This window comes from Rhea pennata, chromosome 15 (assembly GCF_028389875.1).
Source record: "Rhea pennata isolate bPtePen1 chromosome 15, bPtePen1.pri, whole genome shotgun sequence".
NCBI lineage: Eukaryota > Metazoa > Chordata > Aves > Rheiformes > Rheidae > Rhea > Rhea pennata.
In genome coordinates, this window is record NC_084677.1 from 3,459,708 (window position 1) to 3,478,063 (window position 18,356).

General features: G+C 40.9%; 1 protein-coding gene across 1 annotated transcript in view; it reads left to right on the forward strand.

The window, feature by feature from the left end:
* DNAAF8 (dynein axonemal assembly factor 8) overlaps nucleotides 1-18,356 on the forward strand; it is a 99,107-nt gene that overhangs the window by 67,761 nt on the left and 12,990 nt on the right. The window contains exons 23-28 of the mRNA XM_062588319.1: nucleotides 1,333-1,395; nucleotides 3,062-3,115; nucleotides 5,196-5,365; nucleotides 12,703-12,898; nucleotides 15,720-15,811; nucleotides 17,082-17,202. Of these exons, the coding sequence (XP_062444303.1) occupies nucleotides 1,333-1,395; nucleotides 3,062-3,115; nucleotides 5,196-5,365; nucleotides 12,703-12,898; nucleotides 15,720-15,811; nucleotides 17,082-17,202 (696 nt within the window). The remainder of the gene's footprint in view (nucleotides 1-1,332; nucleotides 1,396-3,061; nucleotides 3,116-5,195; nucleotides 5,366-12,702; nucleotides 12,899-15,719; nucleotides 15,812-17,081; nucleotides 17,203-18,356) is intronic.

The following is an 18,356-nucleotide window of genomic DNA, read 5'->3' on the forward strand; positions in this document are numbered from 1 at the left end:
GTAAAGGCATTTAGGTGTTCCAGCATGCTTAAACGGCATAAAGTTTAGTCTAACTGACCTCCCGCTTTCCCAGGTATGTGGAACTTTGCTTCCTCTTGCTCTGTTCAGCTTTTCCTCTGGGAGCCAGGAGCAATTCTGAGCAGTACTCTTGCTCTTGCAGAAGCAGGCAGATTTTCATGAGAATTTCTTCTTATCCCGGAGAATAATGAACAGTTCATGAAGAAATGGAGACCATTGCTGTCAATAGCTTCTGAGACTCCAATGATATCCGCTAGCATTGATCTTTCTGTCTAGCAAACCTGTCCCTTTCCCCTGTATCAAGAAATTTATAGCCACACCTCCTTAAACCAAATCACTGTGAAGACTCTGGTGTTATTCATATTGCGTGTTTTGGAGCAGCAGAGTATGAGCTCCCACTGTTTTCTTCTAATAGGAAATACATTGGCCTATTGTTTAAGTTCTTTGGGAAGCATGACTTCTCACACTTGAAGATAAACAGTTCTGAGCCTGCTAATTTCTGATTATTCAGACACAGAGATAAATCAAGGTTGTGGTAATGCCATATATCAACTGAGAAGGAAGCAGCAGAGTTCCATAAGCACATTCACACTTTGTAATTTGTAGCTTTTCCCCTATCTCCTCACGGGGAAGAAAGGTCCTTTGTTGTCAACACAAACTTATATGCCTGTGTCAAACACATGGTGCTTATGTAGTACAGAATAACAAAATGGCTTTATTGAATAGAAAGAAGAGAATGTGGTGGTGGCAGGAGAAAGATACTCATTCTATTCTCACAAAAGCTAGATCTAACTGTGAATTATGTGGGTGTTTTATGTAAGATTGGAGAGCAAGAAGAGGAGGTCTCCAAAAAAGAGAAGGTATCAAACATCCCCAGTTACTACATTAAACACTAAGGATTCATGCAGTGCTGCCCTTTGTTGAAGTTATCTTGAGACCAAACACCAGGATAAGAAAAATGCTGAGCTGTAAGATGAGCTTATTGAGGGAGACTGTAGTCATAATACCAGCCTTTCCCATCTATGCCACTGCGTTAACACAGAAACATAGACAATGCATTTTAACTACGGCTCCAGAGTCCTGCACTATGCTTTGTATAAGGCCATTACATTTTTTCCCAATATTTTTGTTGTTGTTGTTGTGGGAGGAAGCGCGAGGAGGGTTGAGAATAGCTTTTCAGTATTTTTCAGCTGTGCAAAGCTCAGCATTCCCACTCCCCCAACTAAATATAATTACCTTTCCCTCCCCCTTCCACCAAACAGTGAAAGTCTTCCAACTGTGAATCCACAAAAACACCTCTCTTTCATTTTACAGATGCAGAACACCGTCCTGCTATGAAGTACCTGCCACCACATGGCAAGAAGTCCAGGGCTGAAGGTAAGATCAGAAGTATGTGCTGATTGTTCCTTGGATAAGAACAAATACTTTTATATTCTTAAAATAGATGGAAAAATTACAACTCTACATCGTCTATCAGAGTCATCAACATGGGATTAGTAGGCCTTTGGTTAGACATTGTAATCCAGTACAGTTAGGAAGAAAAGGACAGATGAGTCCAGCTGGTAGTAGGGGAAGGTGATAGTATCACTAGGGTCATCTAAATACTGGCTTGTCTTATTTGTGCACAGTTCTTCCCTGCTTGCCTGGACAACCTATCTAGAGCTAGTTTGGAATATAGTTTAAAATAATAATCTTAGCCCAAATGTAGCACTTTTCAGTTTTAGACCTCAAAGAAGGTAAGTTTTGCAGAGTACCTAACTGAAGCCAAGAGAAGTGAAATGATTTTGTTACCATTGCCCAACAGGCAAGTGACAGAAATCAGAGCAGAATGCACATTTCCTAAATCTCAGCCAGGGGCTCTATCCACTGTATTACAATGCCACCCAGTCACTAAGCACTTCACAGTTTCTAGGAGTTCTTTCAGGTAACCCCAATACTGGAAAAAAAAAAAAAAAAAAGGTGCTGTGAGGATGTGAGCTAAAAGGCTATGAGGCAACGACCTCACAGCTGGTTCTGCCTTTTATATTCACTCTTATTATTCCAGCAGAATAAAAGAAATAAAGAATTCAAGGTATCATTAAAAGGAAAGAACGCTTTGTCTAGTTCCAGATATTGTGCTCTGGGAAATAGAAATACAGGGCTTTCAGACAGTAATAAATACAAAAGAATAGTAATGACTGTTTTGACAAACAGATTTCACTTTTCTGCTATCTATCTTGCATTTCACACTGGTTAACCTTGCCAGTTAAGATCTCTGGAAAAGGAAGTCCTGTATCAATCTGATACAAGTTTTTCCACACTGCATCCCAGTAGGTATCTTCTCAATTCATATGTACCTTGAACTGCCTTAAATTTTTCTCACCTTTCCAGGTCACTGCAGGTTTCACATTAGACCAAAAGAAACATTTTTTATATGTACTTTTGTCATAAGTCCTGGTTCACTTATATCTGATTCCTTTTACACTTCTTTGCTTTTATAAGGAACTAAGAAGTGAGCATTCCTGGCTGTTTGGGGAAGGTCAATGAGGTTTTATCAGCAGAGTTGGTGAAAGGGCTGACTAGCAAATCTGCATTAAGTGTGCAGTCAGAATATTCAGTCCTTTGCGTCCAAGGGCACAACAGTGAGGGGAAAACAAAGTACAGTCTTGTGCTTCTCTGACTTATAGCAGAAACCAGACAGATTCCAACTTGACTGTGAAATATTGGGAGCACAAAGGTAGCTTAAAATGTGTTTTGCCAATATCCTGAAATGCCCAGAAAAGGTGCCTGAGAATCAGACCAACATACTTTAGCACTTGCAGTCCTTTTGGCATATGCCATTGTGCTGACTGGAGAAGTAATAACTATTACATCTCCCAAGATCTCCCAGTACATCCGAATTCCCACTATGTCTGGAATTAAGCTATGTATGCCCCAGAATAATATTTTAAAATAACAATACGTCATTGTTGGTTGCATGACGTAGAGCTGTGGTAGTATTCTCAAATTATTGTCCCAGAACATGCATACCTCTTACCCAAATATATCTGTTTTTCTTGTTTAGCGGGAGAGACCCAGAGGTGTCATGTGGAATCACTGTTCACCTACTTGCAAACAGGTGAGAAAAGAGCAAATTGAAAAATGTAGATTTGGCAAGGAATTTGTGGAACCCATTCATCTAGAAGAATCAGAAAAAAAACAAGCAAAAGGAGTATACCAAATGTTTCCTTAGGTTTAAAAAAGACAGTGATACACATTCTTTCCTAAACATGCCAGAAAATCTATGATTTGCTTCTCTTGAGATTACCTTTATTTTAAAGCACATATATATCCAAAACATGATATATAAATGGTATATAAAATAAACACAACAGTGTGACTCTATTACCCTATGCAATCAAAACCTGTTTAAATACTTCTTTGGAGAAAAAGCATTGGCTTTGAGAAAGGGATCTAAAAGTCCTATGGAGCAGAAAAACATAGCGAAGACCAGAAAAATGGGCAGACTTGGAAGGGCCACAAAACAGGTGGAAATCAGGCATTTTTGACGGTTGCCAGTCTGGTCTTTCTGGTATTTCATGAGCAGTAGAGACTATTCCACTGATGGTTAGAGATATTTTATCTCAACTCTAGTTGCTTATAGTCCCTGAGGAGAGAAAACCAACTCTAGAGGGCAAAGTGTCCTACCTATGTTAGACACTTGTCTTTAACCAGACCAAGATGGCAAAGCGAGGTGACACAAATCCCTCCTGAAGTGTCTGTAAAGTACATAAATATGCAGCATATAGAGTAGTGATTCATGTACCACAAGAATGAGAATGTTTGCTTAGAAACATAGCAGATGGTGAGTAAAACATCTTGAGGACAATGAACACTTATGTAACAGTATATAATTTAGATTGCATTCTGCATGCTAGCAGCTGAGCTGAGTGGATCCGAGAGGCTTGCTGCTGCACTTACAGGCTGTTGCTATGGCATTTAAACCTTTCAGTTCAAGAATGATGTGAAGAAAATAGCAGATATTTAATAGGAGGGCTCCCAGCAGGATAAGGGTTAAGTTCTGATATCAAATGGGGGACAGTACTCTTGCTTTTTATATTTAATCCCAGATTTCTCTGTTATGAATCAGCAACATGCCTCTTGCCAATTGAAAATAACAGTATGCATCAAATTATATGTAACATTGTTGATGCTTCAGTGCATTGACATCTGTATAATTGGTAATGCAGTGTACAGGAAACATAAAATGACATTTTATGTACACAAACAGATAATCATGGATCAATTTTAGCAGCCTGCAGTACTGTTACCTCATGCTTCATGCTAATTGACATGGTTAGGCAACAGCAGTTAATGGGTCCTACCTGGCTGGTTCCAACAGTACAATCACCAATACATCTTCAAAGGATGTTATTAGGATAAAATCTTAACTATATTCCCAGTAATACAGTGCTTTACATTACTGAAATTAATAATTTGAAAATGCTATCATTTAAACATGAAAATTCTGTGTACTCTGCCCTTAAATACGTTTTATATCATCAGACAGCAAAACTGTCCTGGTCAGTTTTGTTTTCTGATTCTCCTAGCACACTGAGCCTGGCTGGCAACCCTCTTGGGATAGCTTTGTCAAAAACAAAAAGATTTTGCTGAAATTTTAGTTTTGATAAACAGAATTCAGTCCATAGTAAGTTTTGTAACATTATTTGGGGCCTATTGGACTTAGTGCTTCTGTGAAACAGATCTGTGACAGATAGAAAACTCTAAGAAATTAACTAGGAAGAATAATAATTTGATTGCTGCCTTAAGGATTACATCACATAATCACTACAGTTTGCATGAAAAATAGAAAAGAGAATATTTTATCCTGTTTAAAACATTCATACATAACACAGAGGATTGAGACTCACTCTACAGACCTGCCAGGTAAACCTTTTGGACTCATAGAGCAGATTTCCTGCAAAATATATCTACAAGCCCTGACTGTTCTAGATACATTTTTCAACTGAAGAGACAAGCTATATCTACATCTTTTTTATGGACTTGTTTGGTTCACTCAAGTTTCTATGAACTACATGCCAGCTGTTAGGTAATCCAGTTCTATAGTTGCAGTTCCCAGGTAGTAAACTAATATTACTGTATGTTTTATCTCTGTTTTTAGGAGCAGCTTTGGGTTTCATTATTGTACTTTGTTACAGGTGCCCAGATTCTTTGCACAGTGTTGCTGATCAAACCTGGTTCCTGGACCCGTAACCTTGCTAGGATCCTCCAAAAACTAGACCTAGAAAAATTCAATGTGGTTGGGATGAAACACACCAACTTGGAACCAGATGTTGCCTTGGGACTCCTTCCTTCTGAAGTAAAGCAGGTTCGTCAAAAAATAGGCAGATCTATGACTATACTTGGATTTAGCATGTGGAAATGTGATAAATGTTGAATATCCATTCCTGAAAAAAACAAAAATTCCCATCCAGGATTTCTGTGAGAGGTGAGCTGTGTAGAATCAGATCTGCCCTGGTATCAGACACAAAGAAAGCTGACATGGCAACAGTTTATTTTATTGCCTGATATAAAGAAACACACCAGGTTCCTCTAAAAGAAAAGTTATGAAGCTATGGGAAATACAGATCCTGCCCCACCAGCACTGCAGGAATCTGTTTAGTTGCTCATTTACAATACTGGTTCTTAGTTGCGAAGCAGATATCCCTTGTTTCTTCCCCATGGTCATTCCAGGCAGGGCATCTCTAGGAGGGGACCACACTCCCTGCATGTGTGCCTGGTTTTCCTTCCACACATTTAAACATGGAAGCTGGGAGACACTCTTATGCCACAAGAGCATATATACCTCTTGAACCCTGTTGTGTTTTGATATTATATTACATATACAGCTGAATCACTGTTCCAGAAGCACGTGTTCACAGGTCCTTAAAAATGACCTGCACAGAGAGAAAATTGGGCTGCTGTCATTTCCATTGTCTAATAGATGATAAAGAGGATTTTTAAAGCGTGGGGTATTCTGGCTTTTTTTTAGCTAAAAATAGATTTAGGTTTCTGTTCTTTTAAAACCTCAGAAATTCATTTTTGCCCAACATGAAAGATTCTATGGTGACAGGAAATGTAGTGTAAAGATACTGTAAAGGCCAGGAAACTGAAAGCTGAGCATTTTAGGAGCTAGATTTTTTTGTTGAAAAAAATCTTTGTTAATTGATTGTTTCCATGAAGATATTTAACCAGTTCACTTTTACAGAGAACAAGTCTTTATGACAGATATTTCTCTTGGGATAAGCTTGGCAAGTTTATGACATATATCATAGGATTTTTTAATAGTCTTCCAGAAAAAGACAGGAAGGCAGTGCTCTAACATAACCAGCAATGAGGAAAAAGGAATACTTCCTACATGACAGCAAATAAATGGAGCACAAACATCTTATTTTTAAATATTTATAAATCACTAGTAAGAGGGATGTGGTAGCTATTAGAGTTGCTGGGGAAGTGCTTTACAGTACACTTTTTTAAATCATATTAAACAGAAAAATTATTAGTTGCTCATCTGAAACAAAAAACTTTTTAAAAATCCATTGTCTACCCTAAGAAGTAGTGTGTGTATGTGTGTATATATATGCATACACACACGCAAGCATGCATGTGCGCACACACACACATATATATATGCAGGATAAATTTGGAGAGAGATTGTTTTATGAATTTTTGTACTTGTTTTGGGATTTCTCTAGCACACTAGAGCAGCTGTTGAGCACTCATGTAGTCTCTCTGAAGAACTGGTGACTAATGAGTTTAAAAATTAGAGTATTGGGTTTTTGTTCATGGAAAAAAAGATGGTTTTGAAAGTGAGAAAACAGAGATAATAGACTGCCTTTGGCAAGTGGGAATGGACACTAGGAAATGCCTTCTGCTGAACAGGGACTCCTCCTCATTTGTAGCACACATCTGAAAATCTTTCACTCATGACAGCTGAAAAGGGCTCAGCTCCCCAAATAAGTAGGTAGATTTTCAAAAAGCCTCAGCATGCTTCATGGACTGGCTTATTTTGAAAATACGCCTGTAAGTTTTACAGTGGCAGCATGTGGGGGCAGAACCTTTTTTCACAGTTGAACTTCATAAAACTACATAAAAGCAGTGTTCATTGTAGACCTGTTTCTCAGTCTAGGGGACAATTGGATAAAATGCTATTTTTAAAATAGAGCTTTTAAGAAGGAGACAAACTGCTGAAATATAGTAGCTCTTGTTGAAGAACATGGTGCCAGTGTGCCAAATCCTTCTAGAAATTCTTGCCAGCATTTTCTGCCTCCTTCTCAGCTTGAGCCTGATCCAAAATCCACTGAAATCTCTAGAAAACTCACATGTGCTCTGCAATATGCCCCTCCCAGTTGCTTTTATGTGCATAAGACTTAATAGCAGATTTTGGATTTATTCACTGATCACAAGACTACCTAGCATTCCCTTCCTCTTTCAAATGTATTATTTACATGCATGTTGACAAATATCCCCAACAATTGCAGAAAAGTGATTCTTTTTCCATCTTAAATAACATTCAGTTTTGAGGAGGCCTTTGGCCTGTGGCGTCCAATAAATAATAGATTGATCTGCTATTTGCTGAGGTTATGTAATGGCAAGAGCCACAATAATACTTTTTATCTGAAGATTAGGAAGAATAAAAATAACAGCCATCTCAATGGAGCTGACACTGCCTTCTCAGCCCTCACCATGACCTGATAGCCTTTGACTGTGAGAGGGGCCGGCTCCCAGAGGGACTACTGCCTGTAGAGCCGGTACCTCCCTTCTGCACTTACCAGCAGACTCACAGTTGTGGCTCCTGGCTAAAAAGTTTGAATTTAACGTAGGACCTGACAATTGCTTTAAGGATTACCTGATATGATTGCTTGTGGTAGCAGGTCACTGGACTCAATAGCCTGATGGATTCCTTCCAGTCCCGTCCTGTGATTCTAACTGCAGAGGCTGAAGGACAGTTTTGCTGCTTTTTAATCCTATTAGGCCTCCAGAGGCAGTGCCCAGCCGGGACCTCCTCTCTGTGTGCATCAGCAGAGCTGCTCACTGAATTCCAGTCCGCTGCACGTGTGCAGTCCCACTGCAGCTGCTTGGGTATCAGCAAGGACAGGATTTTGAGACAGTGAGGAGGAAGGATGTAAATAAGGGCATCATTTTGGCTGGTAAACTCTAGATTGGATGTGCAAAGATATCAGAAACAAAGCGGCTTGACTCACTGACACCATCAGTAGCAGATACAAACAACATTGACTCTCAGTCTACACATTTGCTGGGGAACAACTGAAAGGCAAGAAACAGAGAGAAAACAGTTATTTCTTAAATCTAAAATCACTGTTCAAAAGCTTTGGAAGACTTTTTTTTTTTTTTTTTTTTTAGCATTCTTTCTAACAGAAATGATATTGTTTAACTTCTGGTTTTGCATGTGTTTCTGACATGGAGTCAAATGAACGGTGACATGTTATATCCAGTGCTTTTGAAACTTTTTCTGAAATTGTCCTCACTGTTTTTCAGCTCCCTAAGAAAAATCCTGGTGACTGCTTAGATAAGTGGATTATATGTGTATTTTTTAGAATAACAAACATTTTGAACAAAAAAACAGGTTTGCTTTGCATTATACAGAACAGAAATAACTTCAAAATTTTGCAGTGCATTATGACATGCTGAAGCTCTTCATCCACATCTAAACAATGTTCTCTCATCACGGTACAGCCTGTGAAACTTTTCTGTCCGTTTTTCATGGGCAATCATGCAATTTAAGTCATATCACAAGGTTTCCTTTGTCCTGTATTTCCGTAAAACGGGAGAATTGACAAGTATCACAACTTATATCACAACTCTTACATAACAAACCAGCTGAAGAGTGGAGCTGTCTCATAGATCATTTTGCATTTTCCGGTGCAGCGGGAAAACATCAGGAATGAGCCAATGGTTTTCAATTTATAACCTACTTCTTAGAAATGCAGTTTGTGAGGAATGTGAGCGAGAACAGATTTGGGTCAAAGTCAGTGAATAGGTTCATGTGATAAAAACAGAGGCTGTCTTGAAGTACTTTATTTCCATACTTTTAAATAAAATGGTAGGATTTTCTTTTGGAAATGTTTTCATCTTGACAATTTCAATACGCTGGTGCTTTTAAAAGATGAAAAAAGAGGAGTGAAAACCTTTAGGGCTGAATGAAGTGATTCAGCCAAATCAAATAGGATTTTCTCCTCATGTTTTCATTTCTTAAAAATGAAATAATTAAATAACTGTAGTTTGGTTCAGCCAATAAGCTGAATATGCTGTTGTCTGGAAGCTGATGAGAACATACAGCCATGGCCTGGAGCTTCTCTGCAGCACAGGCATTGCAGAACATTTCCCCAGGGAGCATAGGGAAGCAGAGCTGGGCTGCTCCTGCCACCTTTTAAGATGCAGGGGGGCAAGAAGAGGCAGCCTGCAGCTGCTATGCTGGACACTCTGTCATTACCCTCAGTGGAAACCTGTGCAACAAGCCTGGCTTTTCAAGGCTTTGCTTAAAGAAAATACCAGTAGGACCTTGGCTGCTTTGCTGCCCCTCGGCAGCCTTCTGCCGTGGGCACCTGCTGGTTTTGCCTATGCTGCTCACTCATTATATCACTCTTTGGCCTAGAGATTAATCTCTTGTCGCTGGCATAGTGGTTGCCAGTTATTATAATCACTCATCCTTAGTTGAAATCGAGATCCCAGAGTGTTGTGAGCTGCACATCTACATGCGAAACATCTCTGCCCAGAAGCGTTTACGGGCTGAATGGGCAACACTTGGAAAAGAAGCCAAGGTAGAGGAATTTGCCATGGAGCACACAGTACATTATGGACAAAGTCTGGAGGGCAAACGGTTTCCTTTCAGCCCCTGTCAAGTGCTGTATCCTGGGCCACCTTGTTTTAAGCTCAGTTTCTGTACTCCTGACCCTAGCTAGTGTATGAAATTATACTACCCTCTAAAGGCTGAGATTTAGCAGTAGGGCAAGGAGGTTCTTCCTTTCGTGAGTTCAGAAAGAGAAGTTCAGGTATTTTTAATCTTTCATTTTGTATTAGTAGAATTAAACATACCTCCTTATTCCAGAGTATTCTTGACTCTGAATGTATTGTTGTAGTCCATTGCTTCTACTCTATCCATATGCCAGGTGGATGGAACTACGAAAAGAAAAGGATCTTTCACAATTTGGAGGTTCAGTAGCAGAAAAGTTTGCGCCTGATTGATCCCAAGCCTGCATCTCTAATGTGGAATGCCCACCATCAGTAGAGCATATTTTACCTTGAGCCTTAAAAGCAGTTGCAAAACTTTTGAACCCACAGCCCTCTATGCATGCTAGATGCTGAAGAGGACACCTGCCGAGAACTCCAGGTCACCCGTGGTTTTGCACTGTCATACATCTGGACCAAGCCTTTCCTCAGTCTGAGCCCTGTAAATGCTGATCTGATAACACTTGTACTGAAACCCTTTTGTATCGCTCCTCTGCACTGGACGTTATGCCACTCTCGTGTTTGTTTCCAGAGCTGCTAGTACTGCTGCCAGCGTCAAAATTGGCTTCATCTCCCGCTACTCACATCGCAACTGGATGAAAGCAAGCCTTATACTGTGAAATACAGCCGCTCTCTTTTTCTTTCCAGTTTCTAACTCCATCCATCCTTTCATAAAACCATCCAAACTGTATCCAGTGGCATAGGGAACCCTGAAGGGACATGTGAGCCAACAAGGGAGGCTATTTCAAAGTCCTGCAGTTGGGCTGAGTGCAACCCTTAGTCATTCAGAGGAAGAGCAACACTGTCACGGACTGGCTCAGTCGAGTTGTAATCTCTCCTTATTCCTGCAGTTACGAGCTTTGCTGGCAGCACTGCTGATGTGTTAGTGTCCCCAAATTCACAGGTCTGAGGACTAGATCAGACTGTTATGGTTACGTGGTCTTACATTTTACATAAGCTGTACTAGAGAACCTCCCTTCTTTTCCTTGACTCTAGTCAAGTCAGTGTGATTGATCACAAGGCAAGGAAGGAGATTCTCTCCTAAGAGAAGTGCTTCTTTTAAATGTCATAATATCTGCCATGGTATTTTCCTAAAAGAAGTTCAGTTCAGTGCAGGGAACTATTTATGAGGAAGATATTCTTTGTTAAACGAGACAGCAATAGGTGAGACTGTCTAGCTAGGATAAGGATATAAACTTCTGTGCTTCAAAGTTATGTCTGATCACAAATTGCTTTAGGTCAAGAGGAAACTTCGCCTATGGGCAATTTGCAAGTTGCTCATTATGGTCTTCCTTGCACCTTTCTCTATACCCCCTAAGGGAAAGAGTCTTTAGTCAGAGCTCTTGTCTCTGTTGTTGGGATGATTCCCATGTGTGGTATAACTCCTGTTTTCAATAAATGTGTCAAAGCTTTGTTAAGCCAGTGGAGTTAGGCAGAGGACAAAGTTCTGTTCTAACACAAACTAACAAATTTCTGTAACACAGTGTTAGTAGTTGCTACATTCCAGAAGCAGAGAAAGCATCAAAAGTTTCTAATAAGTGTTCAGAAGTGTCATGTTTCCAACATTGTGTGTCTTCAGTGTGCATTTATGTAAGCCTAAAAATGATTTCAGCACATCCTTTGATCCCATGATGGATCAATAGCATTTTCACTCTTCTGAGCAGGTTATGACACACCCTTCTCTCTCCACTATAGACAATTGTTGAGACCTTAGAAAATCTCCATGTTGCGGAAGCCACTGAGGCTTTTTTAAGATTTCCTTTGAAGAGAGCTTTAGAACAGACTATAGTAGCCAATCCATGGTAGTGATGTCGCTGGTAGAATGGATGGTTCTGGTAGAATAGAGCAGTATTCAGCTGATACTCTTAGCATTGCCTTGTGAGCACTGTGCAGAATTTTTCAGAAAGGAATCCCCCTTCTTGGTATCTGCCTTCTTCATTGTGATCATAGCAACAATATCTCATTCTTTTCATTCATCTCTAAGATCTTTAATCACTGACAATGCTTCCATGAACAATTTGGAAGTGCTCTAAAAAAAGAACCAAGCTTGCTGTTTGACATAATGAGAGCTTGTTAGGTGTTGCAGTATTACTGTCTCTACTATGATTTCCCAAGCAGAAAATACCGTGATCTTTAAACAGAGCACTTTCTCCCAGTGAGAAGACGAGAATAATGGCTAACTGCAGAGTAGCAATTTATTTGTATTCTTATCCACTGAAAATGAACTCCACTTCTGGTGTATAGCATATGTAGATATGCAGAACATGTTACAGCACAAGACTTTTCTGTCTTTTAGAAACAGGTTTTTGTTTCCTTTCTTACCAAAGAATTTTAGGAAATTACTGCTGCAACTGTGTAACAACCACCATTGGCTGATCTAAGACCCTGAGGGCTAATATCATGAGCTACCATGACTACGGTGCAAGCTCAACACTCAATTTTCTTTAGCTATCTGTGGACTCAGGTTAGGAACTGGGCCTCCTATTACCTGGGGAATGTCACACACAAATACTGTCTTACTGACTCTGACTCCATATGCAGTAGAAGCTTATGCCTGCAGATACCACTAAGAGGAGAGAAAACAATGATGTGTTTGCTTTGAACAGGAATAGACTAGCCAAAGAAAGGCTGAGATGTACCTAGCGCTCACCAACACTGATTATTATAACTTGTTCCTTTTCCATTGTTTCTTTTCAGGATCCTGCTGTTTCAGAAGCTCATTGTACCTACCTTACCTCAGGCTCTGCCCTTGTACTGTGTCTTCAAAGACCAAATGCTGTGAAGAAGCTGCTAGATTTACTAGGGCCAGAGGATCCTAAGGTAGCCCAAGCACTAGACCCATTCCTCTGGAGGGCTCAGTATGGCATCAACACTGTCCAAAATGGATTTTATGGTATGTTTTTGTAAAAGAAAAGTCTGAAGGCTCAGCTGTACCAATAGAAAAAAATATATATAATGTTTTGTTACTCCAGCATTGTCAATACAGGTCTAGCTTTGGCAGGCAGTAGAGACCATTACTCCCTAGAAATGTTTCATTGTTTCCGTGGTACAAGCTTGTCTGCATCCTCAGCACACCAAGCCAACCACAGGTCATGCTGCTGCCTGCCCAGCAGCAGGCAGAGGAAATAGGAGGGAGCTAGGATGTTGCAGTGTGTATGTTGGATGGGTGGGTGAGTGGGTGGAATGGGAGATAAGAGATAGCTGAGAGTATGGGGATGGAGGAGAAGGATGGGGAAAATGGGCAGTATTGCAAGAGAAAGGAGTGTATAGAGAACCAAGAGGATTGCAAGTGGGCACCTGGGCTATTGCCAAAGGGAGGAGTGAAGGATGTAAGTCAAAAATTCTAGGCATCATTAGTTCACTGCTGATTAAGTAATTTGTTTTTCTTTAGTGTGGTGCTGGTCCTGTAGCTACATGAATATAACAATGATAAAATCTATAGTTTCCAAAAACATAGGTGAGCTAGCAGGAACAGTACACCTTCAGTTTCCAGAACTTTTCTTTCAAGATACATCAGATTAATTAGCTTTTTCTATCCTATTCTGTGCTATCAGATCACTCCCTTTTTCATCCCTATCAAATGATCTTTTGAGGAGAATCAGTAGTGAATGAAGTATCCACCATGTACAGCTTGGGGAATAGAATCAGTCCCTTGATGTAGAATCTCTTTTTGTCAAATCTGATCATAATACTTAGGACTAAGAATAAACCTAGAGAGATCTTTCACCATGATTATTTACAGGACCTTATTCATGAGAGTAACTGAAGAGCAGGATCTACCTCCACAAAAGAAATGCTCAGGGCTGTTTAACCAATACTGTTCCACTACCAGACCCTGCTTCTTTTGCTCTTAAGGATTAATGGGTTTTGTATTCAAATTGTTCTGAGAATGAGAACTTCTCAGTCAAGGCTAAGAATAGCTAACATATATCCAAAACTTAATATTCTTGTGCTAGGACTAGACCACCCTTAGCATAACTCAGTTAAAGACCAATTTATATTAACAGCAGCCTGCCTCATCCTGTCTTTCAAGGGAGGTCACAGAGTGTTCACTGTGTTAGAGAAATCCTCAGATCCCTGCTTCCTTCCAAGATGGGGCTGGCACACAGATGAGTTAGCTGGGAACCAGCCGTTCGTATGCACCTGCCCCCTGAGACCAGATTAGGTGTTAGTGTGTCAGAGCCAGCTTGATGGGTGGCTCACAAAGCCATCATTACACACGTATCGGGGAAAGGGATACAGCTGTAGCTAGTGCGCACAGTAATTCAAACTGAAGAGAGAATCTGGGCTAGCCAGATTCTGTACCAAGGAGAAGTCTATCCTTAAGGAAGGGAGTGCTCATAACCCCTTGCACCTCAAAGGGCTTGTTCTCCAGTAAGGGAGGAACATTTGCAGACAAGTAAAGCAGGAGGAGCTTAATTACTGCATGAGTGAGCATCTAGGGGACTATGGAAGGTTCTTAGGATTGCAAACTACTGCATTAAGGACTCTGTCTATACAGAACTTAGAATTATGAGGTCCCAGACATGGCTGACTGGTCTAAGAACAGTATGGCATGATTTTTTGAATGTGCAGCCTACAGAAGTCATAACATTTTAGAGGATATTTGCCTTTTGTGTATTTGTATCCTAGGAATATGGATCTGTGCCAGCACACTGACAATCTGTCTAAACTCCAGTTATATAGGAATAACTTTTCCTTCTCTACCATTCCACCCACAAATCTGAAAACATTTGGAGTAAAGCTTTATAACACTATAGCTTTACAGGGAAATATTCAGATGCTAACCCTGGAGGGACCTCTCAAGTCACTGAGTTCAGTTAATTCTGCCACAGGCACTCCATCATATATTCCCTCTCAGAAGCATTCACCCCTATTGGATGGTTGTTCTAGAACCTTACTTCTCTGATGGCTAGAAATCTTCTTACATTTTCAAACTTAAATACATTCATATCTTGTTTGGATGCATTTTTTCTTGTGTCAATCCCTATGTTTTAAGTAGTTTTTTTCTTCTCTGACCTTTTCCACCTTGAGGTATTTATGGACAGAAATCAGACTCCTTGTTAGGTTTTTTTTATGTTTCGATAAACAAGCCAAGATCTTTTAGTTTTAACTCTTCAAATGATTCACGTTTCCTTCCCTGATCCTCACATTCTTTCTTTTGCTTGTTGCAGGCTGAATTTACCTTTCATGACCACAGGTGAACAGAATAAAATACTGCTATAAGCAGTGTCTATGCTAATTCTGATTTCAGTTACTCTGTTATAAATTGGAGCCACAAGCATATTTGGGGCTTCCATTATTGTTACTAAGCACATTTGTTTTACTAACTAGTAGTTGTTCCCATTCATAAAGACCAGCCTGATGTGATCCAGAAGCATGGGAACAACGATGCGGGGTTGGAGCTGGTCTTCAAGAGTTTCACAGACTCCTTAACAAGATTCCCTTGACAACATTGCTAGGACATAGGAGTCTTGTTTACATGAAGAACAAACTGAGCAATAATAGGGCAGAATCAAAATACCAAGAAGACAATGAAAGCATTCTAAATATAATGGTTTTAAATGTTTGTTGTTACTGTACAGAAGAGCTGGCCTTTAAAGCAATTACTTCAGTAAGTTGCACATCATCAATCTCTCAGGAAGATGAGTGTGAGTCTAGAGAATGTTTAATTCATGGCCTGAGAGAATCTTCTCATTGTATTTATCTCTCAGGCTCCAAGTCCTATCAGATAGCTGTCCGGGATATGAAGCTGTTTTTCCCGGAGGGGCTATGCTGCGCTGACTGTCAAACTTTAGAAGAAGAGGTAGGAGTCTGCCCTTTCCTGGAAAGAATCCTGCTGTGTCAGAGCAATGGCTTTGGCCCGCTGTTCCATGACTTGGGCCCTCTCATGCTTTAAATAACGTTTTCTTGCTGTGTTTCACCAACTGCCGAGTTTTTATTCTCCTGTAGATGTTTCTACTGGGGAGTGCTAACTTTGTATTGACTTAGACGATCTCAGTGGAAATGAGTGTTTTTTTGTATTTGTTCAGTAACCCGTGTTGCGGATTCAGGAGAACTTAGAGCTGATGCTTTAGAACCAAAATTCGCAGACTGTGTCAGTGCTGCTCTGGCATCCGGTCGTAGGGAGGGACAGCAACATCACTGCCAATTGTTAAGACACAGTGGGCCCAGAGGCTGTTTTTTACCAGCTTTTTTAATATAGCATTCAGGAACTGAGGTGAAGTGGAGCAGCTGATAGTGTAACCCGCTGGATACCAAATGTCTCCCAGAGTCTGCATACATCCCTGCACTCACAGCAGGAACCACCGCCACACTTACTTGGAAATGGCGCTGTCCCCTTGTGCCCTGCTAGTAGAGGTGCCCTAAAAGGGAGCACCAGTCCACAACACTGGAAAGGATGGAGCTGGCTCATGTAAAACATGTCATGGTATAAAGTACAGGCCCAACTTACTGCTGGATGCCTGCATTTTTCCCTGCTCTCAGTTAGAGGCATAAAGATTCAGGATCTTGCCCCTTGCCTTGTATTATAGGCAGCACTGAGAAGCCTGCTAACACTGGTGTAGCCCCCTCTGGCCCTTCCTGCTCTTCAGACTATGTGGATGCTAGTCTCTGATTCCAAACTTCAAACCATCATAATTTTCCAATGACTAAAATGAAAAGTCTTTCTTTTTCAAGTAGTTTTGGATTTCAGATTGCTAGTTCATTCAGAGACAGTCTGGGAACTACTATGCACCAGTGAGGCACTGGATAAAGATGTCACAGACACTCAAAGTCCTTGAGTTTCTGGCCTTGAAGATCTAGGGACAGAGATTTTAGAAGGGTGTCAGAATGTACAATCTTTAAAAGGATAACAAGATGCCATATTGAATTAAGCCTGATAAAGGGGGATGCACACAAAATGTTCTTGTAACTCCAGACAGACAGGTGTTTTCTAGGCTGGCAATTACAGAAGTACACAACACTAGCAAAAGCTTCACAGCTTGCCTGAATCAATACTTGAGAAGTGTTACCTTCCTGATTAGGTAATTGTGTTCACATGACTTGCTTCTCTCTCCCTCCCTTCCCTCCTGCAGATCTGTAACCTGAAACGTGACCCCATAGTTGGTTTGGAAATCAACAAGCAGCACAAGACCATAAAACGTAAAACAAGAGGGCAACTCGATTTATCGGGCTCTGAGCAACCATGCGATCTTGGTAAGGAAATGTGTAACTCTTATTATAGATTGAGGCTATTATTGATTAATTGGGCAGCAAGACAAACCATCTGGTGGCAGCATGATTTGGTATTGATGTCCTTTCAGAGGACAGAGACAATTCTGAGCTGGAAAGAATAGCTCTGGTGGAGTCTGGCCATTTAACCATTTGTCTGCTAGGCCCTTCTTTCTCCTGTCTGTGTTTTCATGGGTTTAAATACAGAGCTGTTCAGAAGTGCTGACCTGATTTCCTACAGGGAAAAAAAAAAGGCATTATTAACACAGATGATTCTCTGCTGAACTTTTATGATATGTTTCAATACTGGCTTGGTCACTATGGTTTCCATGACTATTCAAAGCCTGCCACAGAAGAGGCCAGGATACCACAGTGATGAATGAATTGTGAGACCTTTTGTTCTGTGAGTTGATGCTAAGGCCAGCCCTAAGTAATCCCAGACCCTGGAGGCAAGGGAGGAAGCCTGGAGAAAGGAAGACTTTCCCTTGATTGAGAAGGATTGAGTTAGAGATCATTTAGGCAAACTTGGCACCCACAAATCTGTGGGCCCCAATGGGATGTACTGACAAGTGCAGTGGGAACTGGTGGATGTTGTTGCCAGGCCACTCTCTATCATCTTTGAAAGACACAGAGAACAGGAGAGGTGCCTGAGGGCTGGAAGAAAGCCAATGTTACTCCAGCCTTTAAAAAGGGCAAGAAGGGGGACCCAGAAAACTACAGGCTGGTCAGCCTCACCTCCATCCCTGGAAAGGTGATGGAACAGCTCATCCTGGATGGCATCTCTAAGCATATGGAGGAAAAGAAAGTGATCAGGAGTAGCCAGCATGGATTCACCAAGGGGAAATCCTGCTGAACCAATCTGCTAGCCTTCTATGATAGAATGACTGGCCAGGTAGATGAGGGGAGAGCAGTCGACGCTGTGTACCTTGACTTCAGCAAGGCTTTTGACACTGTCTCCCATCACATCCTCCTAGGTAAGCTCAGGAAGTGTGGGTTAGATGAGCGGACAGTGAGGTGGACTGAGAACTGGCTGAAAGGCAGAGCTCAGAGGGTCGTCATCAGTGGTGTGGAGTCTAGTTGGAGGCCTGTGGCTAGTGGCATCCCCCAGGGCTCAGTACTGGGTCCCATCCTGCTCAACT